General features: G+C 37.9%; 1 protein-coding gene across 8 annotated transcripts in view; it reads left to right on the forward strand.

The window, feature by feature from the left end:
- Window positions 1-19,220, forward strand: part of PRDM5 (PR/SET domain 5) — a 238,092-nt gene that overhangs the window by 78,314 nt on the left and 140,558 nt on the right. For 7 of the 8 annotated variants that reach the window (XM_002806650.6, XM_035293034.3, XM_035293035.3 and 4 more), the window contains exon 3: window positions 6,250-6,372. In XM_002806650.6, coding sequence (XP_002806696.1) covers window positions 6,250-6,372 — 123 coding nt within the window. Of the gene's footprint in view, window positions 1-6,249; window positions 6,373-10,659; window positions 10,953-19,220 lie in introns of those variants that run through there. The other variant, XM_035293037.3, reaches the window with a different exon arrangement.

Raw genomic sequence — 19,220 nt, forward strand, 5'->3', positions numbered from 1 at the left:
AGAGAGAGAGGGATTCTTGCCTTCAGAAATTTGAAGGGCTGTAGGTAGAAGAGAAATTAAAACTCCTTGAGAGGGCAGAAGTGCGGTTACTGGCAGTGGGTCACAGAGCAGGGAGTTTCAGTTAGGCATAAGAAAGTGTGTCGGTTCAGTCAAAATGACTGCTGGGTGTGCTACTACCTTAGAAAATTCAATTAGAGGCTGTTTAAATATGTATTTGGATTTGAAGAGTAGAATATATCCTTCATGTTTGTTCCTTGACAAAGTTGACATGGCTGGATGCCATCACTCATGCCTGTAATCTAGGCACTTTGGTAGGCCAAGGCAGGAGGATTGCCTGAGCCCAAGAATTTGAGACCAGCCTTGGCAATATAGGGAGACCCTGACTCCCCAAAAAATAAAATATTAGCCAGGCAAGGTAACATGCATCTGAATCCCAGTCCCAGCTATTTGGGAGGTTAACATGGGAGAATCATTTTTAGAGCTCAAGAGATTGAGGCTGCAGTGAGCCATGATGGTGCTGTGCCACTGCACTCTAGCCTAGGCAACACAGATGCTGTTTCTAAAAAAGAAAAAAACATACACACACACAGAAAGAAGGTTACATGGCATATATGTTCCCAGTTGTGCCATTGAAAGCAGAATGTTTATATTTAAGGTGTCTATAGCCACCTTGGTCCAGTTTCCTCATTTTACTAATACCTTGTGGTGGCAAAATACCTATTGGTATAAAGAACTGTCATGCATCTTATTTCATCTGATACTCTCACAGTTTCTGTGAGTTTGCTGGGCAGAGACTGTTACACCCATTTTAGAGGTCAAGTGATCACGGCTTAGTTCATGGGGAGGAAATGACACCCAAAATGATGTAGTCAGAGCCCTGGATGACATCTAGGTTTTTGATTCCTTTTAGCATCTGTACCACTCTGGAATGATTTTCTTTCACTTGAAATATTTAGGGGGCTAAATATTTGTCCAAAAAAGTGACTTTATTTTTCTCATCAGTCCTTTAATATTAAGTATTAACTTAATATGTATTATATGATGGATGTTATATAGTAAAGAAACAGGGATCTGTAGAAGCCTGCATTTCCTCTCTTATCTGCTTTCCCATATGAGGGTAGGGGAATCCATGGGTTAGGATTATCAGATAGCAATTGGCAGATGGGAGGCAGAGGGAGGGAAGGCAGAAGGGAGTTAAAAGTAGATAAGCCACAGTGGTATGTGCGTGTGTGTGTGTGTGTGTGTGTGTGCACGCGCGCGCACGTGCATTTGTAAGCACAGAAGCAGTTTTAGAGAGAATCCTTTGAACAGTCAACGGCAGGGGGCAAGGGGTCGGGACCCACGCCCTTTCCTCAGAAACCATAGATCACTAGTTTCCTAACTATGATCATTGCTGATTTCTGAAAGTGTCTCTCTCTTAGGTTTAAATCTGACAACAGTGTGCTGTCAGAATTGATTACTTGAGTACATTTGTTTTTTGTGCTCCTAAAGATATTGTGAAGTCTGGATAATTAAACACTGAAGGCAAGGCAAGTAGCCTTACTTTAGTTAAAAACAATTACAGAAAGAATGCCTGTAATTTAAATACAAAAGTGTGATGGCATTTTATACTCTAGAGACATCCATATTTTAAATATTAGTGCTTAAAACTACTTTCTTTGAAGAGCCTTATTGAAAGAAAGGAAATATGTTTTATTTAATAAATAAATACTGTAACATAGCATATTGTAACTTCTCATTAAGGATGTTATTGCTGTCTTTTTTGGAACTGACTGACTGCCATTAAATTTTACTCTATGTTAAATCAGATTTTATCAGTTACATTTTGCCACTTCTAGGGGGCAAACCTGGCTGATTGGCTTTGCCCTTGGCATCCTGATGGAATGTACATAGTTAGTATAAAATTCCTCAGGCGTTAGAAATGATTGAAGGGAAATGATAGAGTAAGCAACATTGTAGACTCTTCTTTGAATATTAGCCATCTAAATAATAATTGAGCTTCTCTGTCTGTAGTTGACCCAGTTTAACAAATAAAATATTCAAATTTAGGAAAAGATTTGTATTGACTCCCTATTTCCACTTTCTTCTTTTATTTACATGTTAGGGTTTTCTCTAATTGAGCTGAATTTTTTTTGTGGTTTTCTCTGTCTTTTTCTGAGTGGGAACACAAAATCAACTATGACATACTCAATGTTGTGAACCTTTAGTCTGAAAAAAAGGTACGGATACATGGTAGCAATGACCAGCACATTCTTTCTCTCAGATACTTGAAAAGTGATGTCAGTAGCATTTAACAAAGGCTAGCCCCTGCCACATTCCCATAAGGGGATAATTTCATTAAATGTAAAGTGGCAAAGTCATAGAGATATGGACAACTATATAGAAGCATAAAAGTTTTCATTTTCACATAAGGGTACCTTTCCCTTTCCTACTTTATTTTATTTTGAGAGATGGAGTCTTGCTTTGCTGCCCAGACTGGAGTGCAGTGGCGTTGGCTCACAGCAACATCTGCCTCCTGGGTTCAAGCGATTCTCCTGCCTCAGCTTCCCAAGTAGCTGGGACTATGGGCATGTGGCATCGCACCCAGCTAATTTTTGTATTTTTTTAATAGAGATGGGGTTCACTGTATGTTGGCCAGGCTGATCTCGAATTTCTGATGTTAGGTGATGTGCCCGCCTTGGCATCCCACAGTGCTGGGATTACAAGCATGAGCCACCCGCCAGGCCTGTTTCCTACTTTAGCTAACTTTTCTGTGTAACTACTATAAGAAGCCTATGCAAATCAAGCAGGATTTGGGACAGATGGTTTTTACTACACGATGAGACTGTTGACTTCATCATTGGCCCCAGGTATGCAGTAAATCAGACAGTAACCAAATACACTTCATTTCCAAGAAAATTCAAATAAAAGAAGACGGTGTTTGTAAGACTAAGTTTTGATAGGGGCATAATACACTTTGGCAGCAAAAGTTAGCGAGTTGTTGGAACATGGTACTAGGAGGAATTTTCAATCTTTTTTATTCCTTAGATTTAAAAAATATTCTATTTATTACCTCAGGGTTCAGTATCAAATTAAAATAGATAAATGGAGACTTTAATAATAGCCAGCTGTCTGGAGTTGTTTTGATTTGGTGTCTCTGGAAAGAGGAAAGATGGATTGGATTACTTGTGGATGTCTCTTTGAGATGGAATGTCAGCAAGGAGAATGCTGTGGTTAGGGTAGTGAGATAAAAGGCGTGTGCACAGGTAATCTACCAGCTTTGGTGGAGTGTTAAGACTAGACTGATGGAATGAGGAAATAGCCAGCCACTTGAAAGCTGGAGAAAACAGGTAGGCCCCAGAGAACAAAGACTATCTAAGAACTTTAAAGTTGTTTGGGTAAGCATATTTGGAATAAAATGGGCAATGATTCTGTTAATGAACAAAGAAAGTTATTTCAAATATGAATATGAAGGTAACGTAGTATATTGCTGGCTGTGATAGCATTGTTCCGAGAATAAAATAAATCAGCACAAAAATTTGTGTATTAAAAGTAATAACATTTCAGAACAATTTTAGTAAAAAAATCAAATAATGTATTTCCCTTAAGATGGAATATTGCGTGAGAAAGTGATAGCCAGGAAGTACATGTATCTAATGGACTGAAAAGAAAAATAAGTTACTAATACTCAATAAATTGAACATAGCTGGGGCCAAAGGGCCTGGGAAAAGACTGAAATACACAAAGAACAAACAATGCCCCTGGTAAAAACTCAAATGCTCTTACTGTAATAAGTCACAGAAATATTTTATAGTTCATATCTTTGAAAAAAGAATTCCAAATGTTAAACACATCTGATATATTTTGTGCTTACTACCGAGTGACAAGTGTATGATTAAGAAGGGCCATAATCTATTCTCTAAGTAGTGCTGTTCTCTCAAACTGAGATATGCCCTGGACAAATCCATTTGTGTTTCACTGCGTAAAGTTAGCCGGGTTGTGTGTATTTCAGTTACAGTTACAGATTTTCAGTGTCAGTTCTCCTGAGAAGATTTTTCTTTCAAGTATGAGGTGGCATTGCCACCTGCTATGCTCAATTTAGCTGTTTGTCAATATAAACAGTTTTGGTTCTATAGCTGTGGGGGTACCTGAAAGGAAGGACTTTATATCCAAATATTTAAAATTATTTGTATACTCTGCCAAAAGAAATGTGAACTGGCATGCCCATTAAGGGATAGGTTTAGAGTGTACTTTCTCTCTATCATATCAGTGTTGCTGGACTTTTTTGGAATTTCCCAGTGGGCAGTGAGTGTTCTGAAGGGTAAGTAGGGAGGCAGGACAATTTTCAGGCACCTCCCAAAGCAGATCTTTTCAGTGAGAGTTTGCTATTTAAGGAGAAGTGTTACAAATTCCCATCCCTTCACATATAAGCATCTTAAGTATATAAATATGAGGTCTTTATAGTCCTAAATTGCTCTTTTAAAAATTATTAAAAATGAAATTCTTGCTTCCCAGCAATTGTCTGGCATTTCATAAAGGAGATTTTTAAAGGATTATTGAGGATCCTTAGGCATTTAAGAAAATAGGAATTGTTTGAGAAACATGGCAATATGTCAGATAGTAGGAATAGGCAAACTGTATTCTTCCCTGGGTATTATATATAAGAATCTTGAACTATCAGTTTTTGCAGTGCATGTAACAGATGGTTTTTAAAATGTTTTTGGGTAAAAATAACTGTACCTACTCAAAGTAACTGTCTAGATGGCTTCCTGTGCTGTAGGTCTCCACATGATCTGGTGTCTGCCAATCTGTCAGATCTCAACGCCCACCACTTTCTCGGTTGCCCCTCCTGTTCCAGCCCCATAGCCTTCTTACTGTTCTTTGAACACACCTGATTCATTTCCAAACCCAAGGCCTTTTGCTCTTTGCCTTTCCCTTGCTGCACCCTCTTCATGGGAACAGTCTTCCCCCAGCCCTCTACTGGCTGGTTCCCTCCCTTCAGAACTCTTAAGGTCACCTCATCAAAGAGCTTTCCTGACTGCCTCATCTAATACAGCCCTTCTCTTAGTTCTGTTTTCTCCTGCTCTGTTTTAGTTGTCTTCATAGTGCTCATCTTTAAATGAAATTATATTTTACATTTGTTTACTTTTAAGTGCCATCTGGCCTGGGGCTTTGTCTTGTTCACTGAAAGATTCTTCATACCTTCAGCCGTTAAGAACCCAATAATTATTTGTTGAATGAACAAATGATTATCCAGATGTATCATGAAAATGCACACCTTATTGGACTGATTTTTCTTTATTTTATCAAACAAAGTTTTGGAAATCTAGAATTCTTATCAAGTCTGCCAAGATGAATTTGTAACCTGTATATTTGTGTTACTTACTTGGTGTTGGAGATATGGAGTGCTAATCACTCCTCTCCCTCCCTTTCTGGATTCCAGTGGAATAGAAACATGAAATGAAAGTTGAATGGAGATTGGTATGTAAGTTTAATAAACTGGGAAAGTGCCTAGCAACTGATAATGCAGGGATTTTGGAGAAGCTAGATTTCAAACAACTTGGATTCAGGAATATCCAATGAGCTACCTGCTTTGGGAGTTACTCCCCTCTTCTCTCTAGTTGAATGTAGAGTAGGTCTGAGCAGCAAGATCATTTGGTCTGAGACAAAAACCAGAGAGCCCACTGTCTTTCTCAGCAATCTGTGAGTGGGACATGAAAGGATAAAATGAAACTGTTTCATTCATTCAATGGTAAAGAACATGACATTTTGTCTCATTTGATGTCAGATTCTCACTGGCTAGATGAGCAAGTTCTCCTTTTATGGAGATGATTCAGTAAGCAGATCCAGTGAGAAATAGAAGTGCTTGCTCCAATTCCACCGCTCTCAATTGGGAAATAAGCAGTATGACTCTTCTCTTTGGAGAAAAGGCGAAGGTTGCAATAATGATTATTCTATGAACAATTGCAATTGCAATACATATACTGGAATATACCTACGAAGCAAAATAATTTTGACCAGAAAACAGCTATCAACACATGATGCTTCTGAGAGTTCATTGCAATTGTGAGTCATCTAGACATCTGCCAAATGAAATAGTAGGCTCTACTTATACATGTGGTTAAGAGAAGAAGGCATGTTGATCTTTTATTTATCACCTATCAATAAAAAGGTATATATTTGTGAAAAAACATCATGTTCTAACCTTGATGTGTTTAAAAGCTAATATTCTGACTTCCATTGTAAACTCAGGATCCTTTAATGTTTCAGGTTCGTGGGAGTAAGGGAGAAGTTTTGTACATTTTGGATGCTACCAACCCACGGCACTCCAATTGGCTTCGCTTCGTTCATGAGGCACCATCTCAGGAGCAGAAGAACTTGGCTGCCATTCAAGTGAGCTTATTTGCTTCTTATTTGTACTATGCGCTGTGAGGGGGGAATGAATTAATATATAACTGTACTCCCTGTTTTGGATTTCTTTCCAAATGACCTGCTTCAAATAACAGTAACTAAGTCATAAAAGCAGAGAAATTTCATCTAGTCAGCATATGTAGGAAAGGGCAAGCCTAGCTATAAACTAACATCAGGGCACTCACTTTATGAGAATTCCTGAGGGAATGAATTACATAGTCTGATATTGTCACTGACAGATCTTGCTTTCAGGTGCTTTTATTTCATTCAGTGAATGTTTCATAGTATTATTTGTTCGACAGTTTTTTGGTTAATAATACTGTACCTTGTGTTACTCTTTGGGAGAGGCTTTATGGAAAAGGTTTACTTGGGGATATTCCCCTTGACTAGGCTTTGAGCTTGTTGGAGGTGGTTTGTTAGTCAGGGTTTCACAGAGAAACTGAGGTGCAGTAGCTCACATCTGTGATCTCAACACTTCGAGAGGCTGAGGTGGGAGGATCACTTGAGCCCAGGAAGTCAGGGCTGCAGTGAGCCGTGATGATGCCATTGCACTACAGCCTGGGCAACAGAGCAAGACTATGACTCCAAAAAAGGAGGATATATATCCTTATATTCCTTTTTTTAATATAAAAAAGATATATACATATATATATATGGTTGTATGTGTGTATATATGTATGTGTGTATATGTGTGTCTATGTGTATATATATGTGTGTGTATGTACATATGTGTATATATGTGTGTGTGTGTTTGTGTGTGTGTGTGTGTGTGTGTGTGTGTGTGTATATAAAATAGGGGATTAGCCCACATGATTATGGGAGCTGGTAAATTTAAAATCTGCATTGCTAATGTACCAGTGTAAGTCCAATGGCCAGAAGCTGCTTTAGAACCAGGAAGAGCTAATATCCCACTTGGAAACCCATAGGGCAGGAAGAGCCAGTATTCCAGGTTGCAGGCTGTTTGGAGAATTCTCTCTTACTCTGGGGTAGGTCAGCCTTTTGTTTCATTCGGGGCTAAGTATGATTGGTTGAGGCCCACCTGCATTATAGAGGGCGGTATATTTTATTCAAGTCTCCTGATTTAAATGTTAATCTTTTCCAAAAACACCCTTACAGAAACACCCAGAATAATGTTTGACCAACTCTGGCATCCTGTAGCTTAGTCGAGTTAGCATATAAAATTAACTATCACTGGTGGGAATCATGTTTTACTGAATTCCATTTCCCAGTATGCTAGCATACTGCTGGACAAAACATTAGGTTCTGATACAAAGTATGCACTGAAGTTAGGTGATCCCTCAATGGAAATTAAGGCAAGAAGAGAAAATGATGCAGTTTTTAGAGGAACCCTACAGTTAGAACACATTGATCTGATGACCAAAAGAGGAAGGAAATGTTAAATTCTGGCAGAGAATTGACTGATTATGTGTAAAAGCTCATCTTCCTGGATCCTAAACTGCAGAAAAAGAAGTAAAGCTCTGGTTGGCAAAAGTAGGGGGGGAAGGGAAAAGAATAAGAAATGAACAGTATTTGAGAATCTACCATGTGCACTATTCAAGAAGCTTCATATACCTGTGGTCATTTATTCATAGAAATTCTGATAGTTTGACAATTTGTTGAAATTACACTGATTTCATTCAATTCTCAGTATAAAATCAACAGCAAGAAGGAAAATTCATAGATTCAAGTTTTCAAGTAACTAGAAAACAGTCATCTAGACTATTTAATTTCCTAATGTCATCTAACCAGTTTTTTTCAGTACAAATAAGTATTAGATAATCAATGTGATTAGTATCCCTTCTTGTATGGATACATGAGAGATGACTCTTATCAAACAACTGAGGTGAGATGGAAAATAGGATCTCTAACAGCCAGATATATTCAAGCCACATTTCCGATTATTCATGATGGGCATTGATCCAACCACAAGTTTAAACTGATCTTATTTTTTTTAATTAACATGTAGATTTTATTTTTTTCTATGCATTTATATATTTTTTCATGGCTTTCTGAGGCAAACTCATCTCATGGGAACATCATTTATGTCAAATTTTAATTTACAGACTCAGTTTGTTTCTTTGTAAATGTTACTATTATCAAAATTGCCTATAGAGCCATGAATTTACCTTAAGTCAATTCATTGTTTTGGTAGGTTCTCCATTATTGTGATTGTGGAGAATATTCTTTATGTTAGATTTTTTTTTCTTTTCCATGATTTTAGCCTTCCCCATATTCCTTCCATTTGAGAAAAGTCTTCCTATTTTCTGTTATTTCTGTAGAATCAGTAGGTCTCTTTCTTTGCCTAAACTTTCAAAGTGTTATGAGTTTCATCTTATATTCCCCTAGGTAATCCTTGCTTAGGAGTTCCCCTTAATTGAATATTTTTCTTGTGATGATCCCTTTAGTTAATGGAAAACAATTCAGTAAGTGTTTATACCTTGATCTTTCACCATTTTCAGTAATCACATTGTCAAAGACTTACAGTTTTTATGTTCATTTAGTACATTCAGTGCAGTACTTTTCTTCCTCTATATCGACTGTGTTTTTTCCTTGAAAGAAAATATAAATCACCAAAGTTGACAGGTACTCCAATAAATTGTTAGTGACTTAACAAGGGGAGTGAGGTGGGATTAGAAAAGGACTCATGTAACTGGAAGGCTCACTGAAATTTTACTCTTGAATTAGAATCTAAGTATGTTCGGAGGCTACTCTGAGAGGCTTTTGGTGCAGAGCAGTGACCGTGGCTTCAATTTCTTTCTTTATTATTATTATTTTTTGAGATGGAGTTGCCCAAGCTGGAGTGCAGTGGCATGATCTTGGCTCTCTGAAACCTTTGCTTCCTGGGTTCAAGTGATTCTCCTGTCTCAGCCTCCTGAGTAGCTGGGATTATAGGCGTGTGCCACCATGCCTGGCTAATTTTTGTATTTTTAGTAGAGATGGGGTTTTACCATGTTGGTCAGGCTGGTCTAGAACTCCTGGCTTGTGATCCATCTGCCTCAGCCTCCTAAAGTTCTGGAATTACAGGCATAATTCACTGTGCCTGGCCTTTAATTTCTTTTAACACTGTTTTGCACTTTTTTGATGGGGATGCAGTGCACTGCCACCATGTTTTTTGTTATAGATCACAGTAGGGTCTTTGCTGGTTCCCTTGAGGTAACTCTTTCTTGTTTTGAACAGTAGTTGGAGTACAGGATTGCTGAGGGTTCCAAATCACATCTAAGCTAAGGGCAGAGAGCATAATCGTTGGGTCACATGGCTGAAAGGGATGTCAGCCTTCTAATTGGTTGGAATGATCTCCTGAAGGTTGCATTCCAGAAACACTGAGTTGGTAAGAAGATCACAATGTTTCCTGCATAACATGAATCACTTGCATTCCAAATTGCATCTGAAATTTGGGGTATTCAGGAAATTATTTATTTGAGCTGTGTATCCCAGGAGTGGAGTAAATGAGAAACATTTGTGACTATGTGGCTTGCTTGGTGGAAAACATCAATACTTGGTCCAACTTTTTTGGACAAGGGATTATGAAGTTGAGGTCTGTTTTGGCAGAAGATTGGAACTCCTTCTTGGAGACATGATTATATTTCTAGTTTTGCAATTTATTTGATTTTAGAAAATTTGCGTTGGAAATAATAACTTAAGTATCTGAATTATCAAAGAGGGATCTAGTAAGCAAACAGTTCTTCCCATATGCACACTTTTCAGAATAATCATTTAACTGTTCAGACTTCTGAAAAGTTTACAGCTATGACTAGAAAATTCTAAATGTGAAAGTTGTGGCTTAAAATGAACTAAAATGTTCTTAAGCCCCATAAGAAGTGAGTGATTCTTATTAAATGCTGATTTTGTTGCACTAAAGGAAAACAATGTATATGTAGCTTAAAAATATTTCTGACCTAGTTAGTATTTTGTAGACTCTTAAAAATTTCTATCTTTTGATAGAAAATGAATAATTTATACCACTTACAGTTGAAACTATTAATTATTTGAATATTTCAGAGATGGAGTGCTACGGCTCATATTCTTAAGCACATATTTTCAGGCATGTCTTTTCTGGGACTGTTTGCTATACATGATCAATTTACATGAAAAGATAAAAACATTTGGGTCTTCTTGCACTTCATGAGGTGTATCAGGATGTGAGGATGGTGTAAATGAGGTGAGAAGGCTCTGGGTATTGAGCTGAGATACTCTCACAGCTCTGCCCCAGTTCTGATGTCAGTTTAGAATTCTCATTACCAGCAGTTATTTCATCACAGATTATCGAACCTCCTTTCTCTGCCTTGCCTCAGGATGGCAATCATAGGCAATGTATCCTGGGGTCTTCTCTGGTGACGTGAAATTTAAATATGGAAAACTGGAAAATCACATGTGGCTCGCTAAAGAGAGAAGCAACGTTGTTTTTCAAGCACAGATAAGACATTCTCCATTGTCACCAAGCTCCACAGGAGCTACCAAGCTACCAAGATCCACAGGAATAATAAATAATGTTGATATGGAATTCAGCAGTACCAACTAAGCAACCAACAAAAAGAAATACCAAAAAGATTTATTACTTACAGGTGAAATTATGGTATCTTCCAGTTCTCTATCTTTCCTATTCCTGTTTTTTTTTCTACCAGATTTATACAAATGATATTTTTACCATATTTTTAAGAATCTGTCACAAAATCGTAAAGTACAACTGCTAGTGATTTTCTTCAATAATAATCTAAAAAATAACATCTAAATAACTTGCAGATCAATCTTCTAATAGGTTACCTTCTAGTAAAGTACATCTTTGTGTTTTATTAGAGTAAAATTTTAAACTAAAGTAAAAATGCAACCAGTTGGTCCTGTGAGATTTTAAATACCTTCCCTACTTTGGCCATATGTCAGGGAATTTTATTACTTATCAATATTATTTTCATTAAGTTTGCAGTTTATTGACAGGGCAAATATGTATTTGTAGAAATATCCTTAAGTTATATATAGTGGTAAAGTTGAAATCTATATTAATCATTAAAATGATAATGATGGTAGCTAATACTTACTGAATGCTTTCTGCATGCCAATAAGTAGCTATTCATTTATTAATCTATTTATTAACTATTTACTATGATTGTATGATAAAGATATTATCATATAAATCTCATCTTCCATGGTCTGATAAGGATACTGACCCACAAGAGAGTCTAAGTAACTTGCTTGAGACCACACAGTGAGTGAGTGGCTGGATTGAACTTCAACCCAGGGTATATGTCTTCATTGTCCACTCTTTTAACCCCTCTGTTCTAATACCTTAGAATTGAGATACTGTTTAGAAAGAAAACCTTTCATGTTTCTGAACTTGGTATTAGATGTTTTTGAAACTGCTGAACATTTTTAAACCAGGTTAATTTTAGAGTATATATTTTAAGTTATTTATATTATATGTTCCTTGATTTTTTATGTTCCCAAACTGTCCTTAATTCATTATAAAGCATTGCACCTGCTTCTTCTTCATATACAGGTCATGCCTAGGCAACATCTGTTCTTGTCTCTTTTTCCTTTTGTCTCCTCTTGCCTTATTTTGGCTGCTAGCTAATGTGCTAAAAATGTGAGAAAGGTGACATTTAGATCTCTTGAAATTATTATAATAGTACACTGTAGTAGAATTTCAGAATCAGAGCCTATCAGGTTAGGTGTAGGGGAAATTTTTAATTAGGTGGGACTTTCTGTGCCTCTCATTCCAGAAATCATAGAGGAAGTTTCCTTTTCTACTTCTATTGAAGACCGATCCTGCTTCCCAGTGTCTATGTCTCACCCAGCCATAAAACAGAATCTTTTATAACCTAATCTTTGACTATTATGAAGGTTCTGTCAGTCACTTTTATTAGAGTATGACTTTTGAGTTATTTTTCAGAATGACTTTCATGTAGCCTGCCTTATCTGTTGTATTTATGGTCATATTAGTTATCTATTTCTTGTAACAAATTTATTCCAAATTTTAACAGCTTAAAATAACAACCATGCATTATTATTTTATACAATTTGTAAAGGTCAGGACTTTAGAAGCAACTTAGTTGAGGATTTTTGGGGTTCTGGTTCAGGGACTTTCATGAGGTTGCAGTCAAGTGGTCAGCTAGCAAAAACTTGATTGAAGTCTGAAGTCTCTGAAGACTTGATTAGGGCTGGAGGTTCTGTGTCCATGGTCTCTCACATGGCAGGAAGCTTCAGTTCTTCAGCACATGGGCTCTCTCGGGTTGCTCAGGACATGACAGCCTGCTTATCCCAGAGCGGGTGATGAGAAAGTGAGAGCAAGAGTGAGTGAGAGAGAGAAAAAAAGAGAGAAAAAGGGTAAGCTGCAAACTTTTACAACCTAATCTTGGAAATAAGGTTCCATAGCATCACTTCTACTGAATACTATTAGTCACATAGGCCAACCTTGGCACAGTGCAGGAAAGGACTACATGGTGGTCTGGATACCAGGAGTTGAGACATCCCAGAGGTTGAGACATCCATCTTCAAGGCCGGCTACAACAGTGATCAGTGGAGAGAATTTGCTTTATGGGAGGATGGAATAAGCCTAGAGTGAATGGAAAAGGCAAGCACTTGATACAGAATCAGAAAGAATGCAGAACCTAACCCAGTTTGGATAACGTTAAGAAAGGCAGTTTTAGGCAGTAGAAAGAGCATGAGCTTTGTTGTCTAACGGACCTGAAGTAGATTCCTGGCTCTGACTTTTTCTGGCTGAGCAAGTTACTTAACTCCTTTATTCAACTGATAGCTATGGAGCATTTGTTACATGTCAGGCCCCATGCCGCACACTGGAGATACTGTGACTAAAAAGGTGATGATCTAGCTCTACCTCCATGGCAGTAAAAAGCTCTTTAAAACTGCTCTTCTTCATGAGTTGATTGTAATAATGCTTACCTCATTGGATTGTTGTGAGGATTAAATTAAATGAAGTAACATATGCAAAACACTTAGCCTCTACACACCTGGGGATGCTCTGGGTTTCATTCCAGACCACTCCAAGAAAGTGAATATTTCAGTAAAAGAGCGTACCATTCTTGGTTTCACAGTGCATGTAAAAGTTATATTTACACTATACTGTTGTCTATAATGCAGTAGCATTATATTAGTCTAAAAATGCACATACCTTAAAGAATACTTTATTGCTAGAACGTGTTAACGATTATGTGAGCCTTCAGTGAGTTAGAATTTTTTTCTGGTGAAGTGTCTTATCTTGATGTTAATGGCTGCTAACTGCTCAGTGGTCACTGAAGGTTGGGGTGGCTTTGGTAATTTCTTAAATAAGACAACAATGAAGTTTGATGCATCAATTGACTCTTCCTTTCACAAAAAGTTGCTGTGTAGCATACTTTGCTTTTCGATAGCATTCGATAGTAGAACTTCTTTAAAAATTGGAGTCAGTCTTCTCAAACCCTGCTATTGCTTTATCAGATACATTTATGTCATATTTGAAATTCTTAGTTGTCATTTCAACAATATTCACAGCATCTTCACCAGGAGTAGATTCCATCTAAGGAAACTCCTTTCTTTGTTCATCCATAAGAAGCAACTCCTCATCTATGCAAATTTCATCATGAGATTACAGCAATTCAGCCACATCTTCAGGCCCAACTTCTAAATCTAGTTCTCTTGCCATTTCCATCACATCTGCAGTTACTTATTCTTCTGTTGTCTTGAACACTTCAGAGTCATCCATAGGGTTGGAATTGACTTCTAAATTTCTGTTCATGTTGATAGTTTGCCCTTATCTCATGAATCACACATGTTCTTAATGGCATTTAGAATATCAGTCATTTCCAGAAGGTTTTCAATGTACTTTGCTCAGATATACTGGAGGAATCACAATGACAGCAATAGCCTTATGAAGTGTGTTTCAGAAATAATATTTCAAAGTCAAAATTTCTCCTTGAAAGGAATTTCTCAAATGAGCAGTAGTTCTCAGCAGTGGACTTAAAATATTCAGTAGACTGTGCAGTGAACAGATGACAGTGCACCATCCAGACTTTGTTATTCCATTGATAAAGCATAGGCAGAGTAGATTTAGCACAATTCCTAAGGGCCCTAGGATTTTCCAAATGGTAAATGAGCATTGACTTCATCCTAAAGTCACCTGCTGCATTAGACGCTAACAAGATAGTCAGCCTGTCCTTTGAATCTTTGAAGCCAGGTGTCAACTTCTACTCTTGCTATGAAAATTCTAGACAGTATCTTCTTCCAGTAGAACTATTTCATCTACATTGAAAATCTGTTGTTTAGTGTAGCCAGTTTTCTTAATTATTAATATCTTAGCTAGATCTTCTGGATAACTTTCTGCAGCTTCTCCATTAGCACTTGCTGCTTCACCTTGCATTTTCATGTTATAGCTGTGGCTTCTTTCCTTAGACCTCATAATTCTGCTAGCATCCAACCTTTCTTCTGCTGCTTCCTCATTTCTCTTAGACTTCCTAGAATTGAATAGAGTTAGGGTGTTGGTCTGGTTTGGGCTTCGGCTTAAGAGAGTGTTGTGACTGGTGTGATCTCCTATCCAGACCACTCAAACTTTCTCCATATCAGCAATAAGATTGTTTCAGTTTCCCTATCATTTGTGTGTTCACTGGAGTAGCACTTTTAATTTCCTTCAAGAACTTTTCCTCCGCATTTATAACTTGACTGTTTGGCTCAAGTGGCCTAGCTTTCAGCCTGTCTCAGCTTTTGACGTGCCTTCCTCATAAGCTTAGTCATTTCTAGATTCTGATTTAAAGTGAGAGATGTATGACTGTTTCTTTGACTTGAAAACATAGAGGCCATTGTAGGTAATTAATTGACTTAATTTCAATATTGTTGTGTCTCAGGGAATAGGGAGGCCTGAGAAGGGGGAGAGAGGTGGGGGAAGGGCCACTGGTAGAGCAGTCAGAACACACACATTTATCAGTTAAGGTTGCCATCATAGATGTGGTTTTTGGAGGCCCACCAAACAATTACAACAGTCACACCAAAGTTTCCTGATCACAGGGTATTCTAACAGATACAATAATAACAATAATAATAATAAAGTTTGAAATATTACAATCTTTTTTTTTTTTTTGAGATGGAATTTCGTTCTTGTTGCCCAGGCTGGAGTGCAATGGTGTGATCTCAGCTCATTGCAATATCCACCTCCCAGGTTCAAGCAATTCTCCTGCCTCAGCCTCACGAGTAGCTGGGATTATAGGCATATGCCACCATGTTTTATTTTTAGTAGAGACAGGGTTTCTCCATGTTGGTCAGGCTGGTCTTGAACTTCTGACTTCAGGTGATCTGCCCTCCTCACCCTCTGAAAGTGCTGGGATTACATGCATGAGCCACTATGCCTGGCTAAAATTTTCAAAAAGTAACAGAGATATGAAATAAGCACATGCTTTGGAGAAATGGCTCTGTGAGGTAGCTCAATGTAGGGTTGCCCTAGTCCTTCAATTTGTAGAATATGTGATGTCTATGAAGCACAATAAAGAGAAGTGCAGTAAAACAAAGTATACCTGAACGTGCTCATACAGTAAACTTAAATTTTCATTATCACCACTCCTGCCAGGTGTGTAGATTTTGTCTTTATAATTTCTTCTATATATGAAACAAAGTAAAATCTATTTTATTTCTTAGAAAGCTTTTCCAAAGCATCTATTATAATTTGGTGCATGTAGAAGACTTCTCACTAATTATCCAGTACTCAAGAGACAACCTGCTGTGTGGAGTGACTGAATCCTAGTGAGCCTGCCCCCAGTGGCGGCAGTGGCCTATGCACCCTGCTACTGAACTCCTGCACAGGAAGCATCCTCTTAGGCTACTTGAGTACTGTTTACTGTGGATGACACTGTGCTTGCTGTGCTTTGTGGCCACTCTCGGCTTTGGAAAGATAAGGACTTTAGAGACACAAGAAATGCCCTGTGAGGAAGAAGTCTTATTGTACTGTGTGCTGAGATCTTTATTAGATGTAGTGGTTTGGTGACATTAGGGATAGGGTTAAAATCCTTATGATTATATGTTTTTGCCAAGCAACTTTTCAGATTTTTTAAAGACAAAAGTTTTGTGCAGGCTGATTCTTTCTTTTCTTTTCTTTTTCCTTCCTTCCTTCCCTCCCTCCCTCTCTCCCTCCCTCCCTCCCTCCCTCCCTCCCTCCCTCCCTCCCTTCCTTCCTTCCTTCCTTTTCTTCCTTTTCTTCTTCTTTTTTAAAGGCAGGATCTCATTCTGTTGACCAGCATGCAGTGGCATGATCATTGCTCATTGCAGCCTCCATCTCCAGGTTCAAGCACAGGCATGCATCACCGTGCCAAGCTACTTTTTAAATTTATTGTAGAGATGGGGTCTTGCATTGTTGCCCAGGCTAGCCTTGAGCTCCTGTGCTTAAGCAATCCTTCTGCCTTGGCCTTGCAAAGTGCTGGGATTACAGCCATGAGCCACCATGCCTGGCCTATAGAGCACCTTCTGTGTGCTCATTTATAGTGGTCTTGTGCAGGATATTGGCATTACATTAAATTAATTAATTTATGTATCTATTTATCTTGAGACAGAGTCTTGCTCTGTTGCTCAGGTTGGAGTGGTGCAGTGGCACAATCTGGGCTTACTGCAACCTCTGCCTCCTGGGTTCAAGCTATTCTTGTGCCTCAGCCACATGAGTAGCTGGAATTACAGGTGCACACCATCATGCCTGGCTACTTTTTGTATTTTTAGTAGAGACATGATTTTGCCAGCCATGGTGGCTAGGCTGGTCTTGAACTCCTGACCTCAAGTGATCCACCCGCCTCAGCCTCCTAAAGTTCAGGGATATAGGCTTGAGCCATTGCACCCAGCCGACTAATTTTTCTTATAGAAATCCTCTGAATTCTGCTTGCTCTCAGATGTTCATTCAGAATGGGTAATGCTGGGTATTAGAAAGTCATGTCTGTAGAAAGCATAGCCTTATGGGGCTCATATTCTGTTTTTTCTTTTTTAAATGGAGTGTTGCTCTTTCGCCAGGCTGGAGTATGCAGTGGCGCGATCTCAGCTTGCTGCAACCTCTGCCTCCTGGGTTCAAGCAATTCTTCTGCCTCAGCCTCCCAAGTAGCTGGGACTACAGGCACATGCCACCATACCCAGCTAATTTTTGTATTTTTAATAGAGACAGGGTTTCTTTATGTTGGCCAGGATGATCTTGATCTTTTGACCTGGTGATCTACCCACCTTGGGCTCCCAAAGTGTTGGGATTACAGGTATGAGCCACTGTGAAGCCACGGGGCTCATATTCCTTCCATATTTTAGTGACCTAGCAAAGCCTACCGTCATAACATTAACCAAAAGAAGGCTAGAGGGCTGAAGAATGTTTGTTCCTAATTGATTTGGGGATTTTGGTTGTAACAGGATTGGTGATAGTGAAAGTATGAAGCAGAACTGGAAACAGAAATTTTGTGAAATTGTCCTGGGGGAAAAGTGGCAAATCTTAAATTTCATATTTAAATTATAGCATTTAATTTAAAGCTTTTAAAATTTAAAACATTTTAAAAATAGTTAATTTGAAATATTCCCAAGACTTCCAGAATTGAAATCCAAAATACTTAATAGCATGATGACACTTAGATAAACTATATATTTACATCATCATCTCTATCCCTAGGCTGAGTTTCTCAAGAACAGTGTCTGTTTCAGTCATGTTTGTTTCCCAGTGTTCATTTCATCCAGTGGGGGCTCAGTAGGTGCTTGTTGAACTGGCCTCCTTTGGCAGCTCTTCTGCCTCTTTCCTGATGTGGTATACCTAGTCGAATGTACCTTGTAAATTGGGAAAAGGCTTACATCTGTTTCCTTTAAAATAACAGAAAACAAGTGCTTCCACTTGAACTCTGGCCTGCAGTATATGTGCATGTGAGTATTTGGTCTGGCAAAGTGTCACATTTTTGCTCTGTGAGTGCTGAGTATGTACTTGTATGTGTGTGCACATTTCAGTCTACTGTTAAGTAGTTTTATCTTAGCCAGACTGCTGTGCAGCCAACAGCACCTCATTGTTAATGTCAAAAGTATTTTTAAAGATATAACCACAGATAAGCAGAGCCTTTAATTCAGATATTCTGTTGATTCAGATATTCAGGCTGCCAGATAATTCAGTCTGGACTCACTCAGAAAACTAGATATAGAAAAATGAACTAACTAAGGCTACTGGGAAAAGAAATATTTAATACAAAGTATTAGGGTGCTTAGATATCATACCTAACAAATGTAATGATGAAAGATTAGTATTTAAGAATCAATATTGCATTAAACATACTGGAACTGGGCTATATCATTACAATATTTAAGAAGTATGGTAGAAATTAAAAAGAAGAATGTTAAAAAATGTTTTAGTCACCAGAAAATATAATGAAACATTCATTATATATGGAGCCAAGCAAGCAACTGTGTGTGTGTGTGTGTGTGTGTGTGTTTTAAGTGCTAAAACTAAAATGTAGACACCCAAAATGAGCACAAATTCTACTTGTTGCCAGGCAAGATTTTTGGTGTATGAACATAAAGAAGGAAATGACTTTGTTTTTGTGTTTCAAAATTGGAGATACATTTTATGGTAAGTTTCGAATTATTCTTTTATGGTTGGCATTAAAGAAGTCAATAAACAAATTACAAAGTGAAGTAAATGTAATGGATATAACACAAAACAGTAGAACTAGCCACACGTAGGTCTTTATTAATGGAAGTTGAGTAGTCTAGGGAAATTTCTATTCAAAGAAAACTGTACTACATTCAGTGCCTGAATAGACTGTCATAAAAGGTTCAGCCATTGTTGAGCAATACAAAGTAAACAGTGAAGTTCTACATTCTATCACTGATTCGTTACTCAAAAGAAGGTATAAAATTAT

This window comes from Callithrix jacchus, chromosome 3, assembly GCF_049354715.1.
Source record: "Callithrix jacchus isolate 240 chromosome 3, calJac240_pri, whole genome shotgun sequence".
Lineage (NCBI taxonomy): Eukaryota > Metazoa > Chordata > Mammalia > Primates > Cebidae > Callithrix > Callithrix jacchus.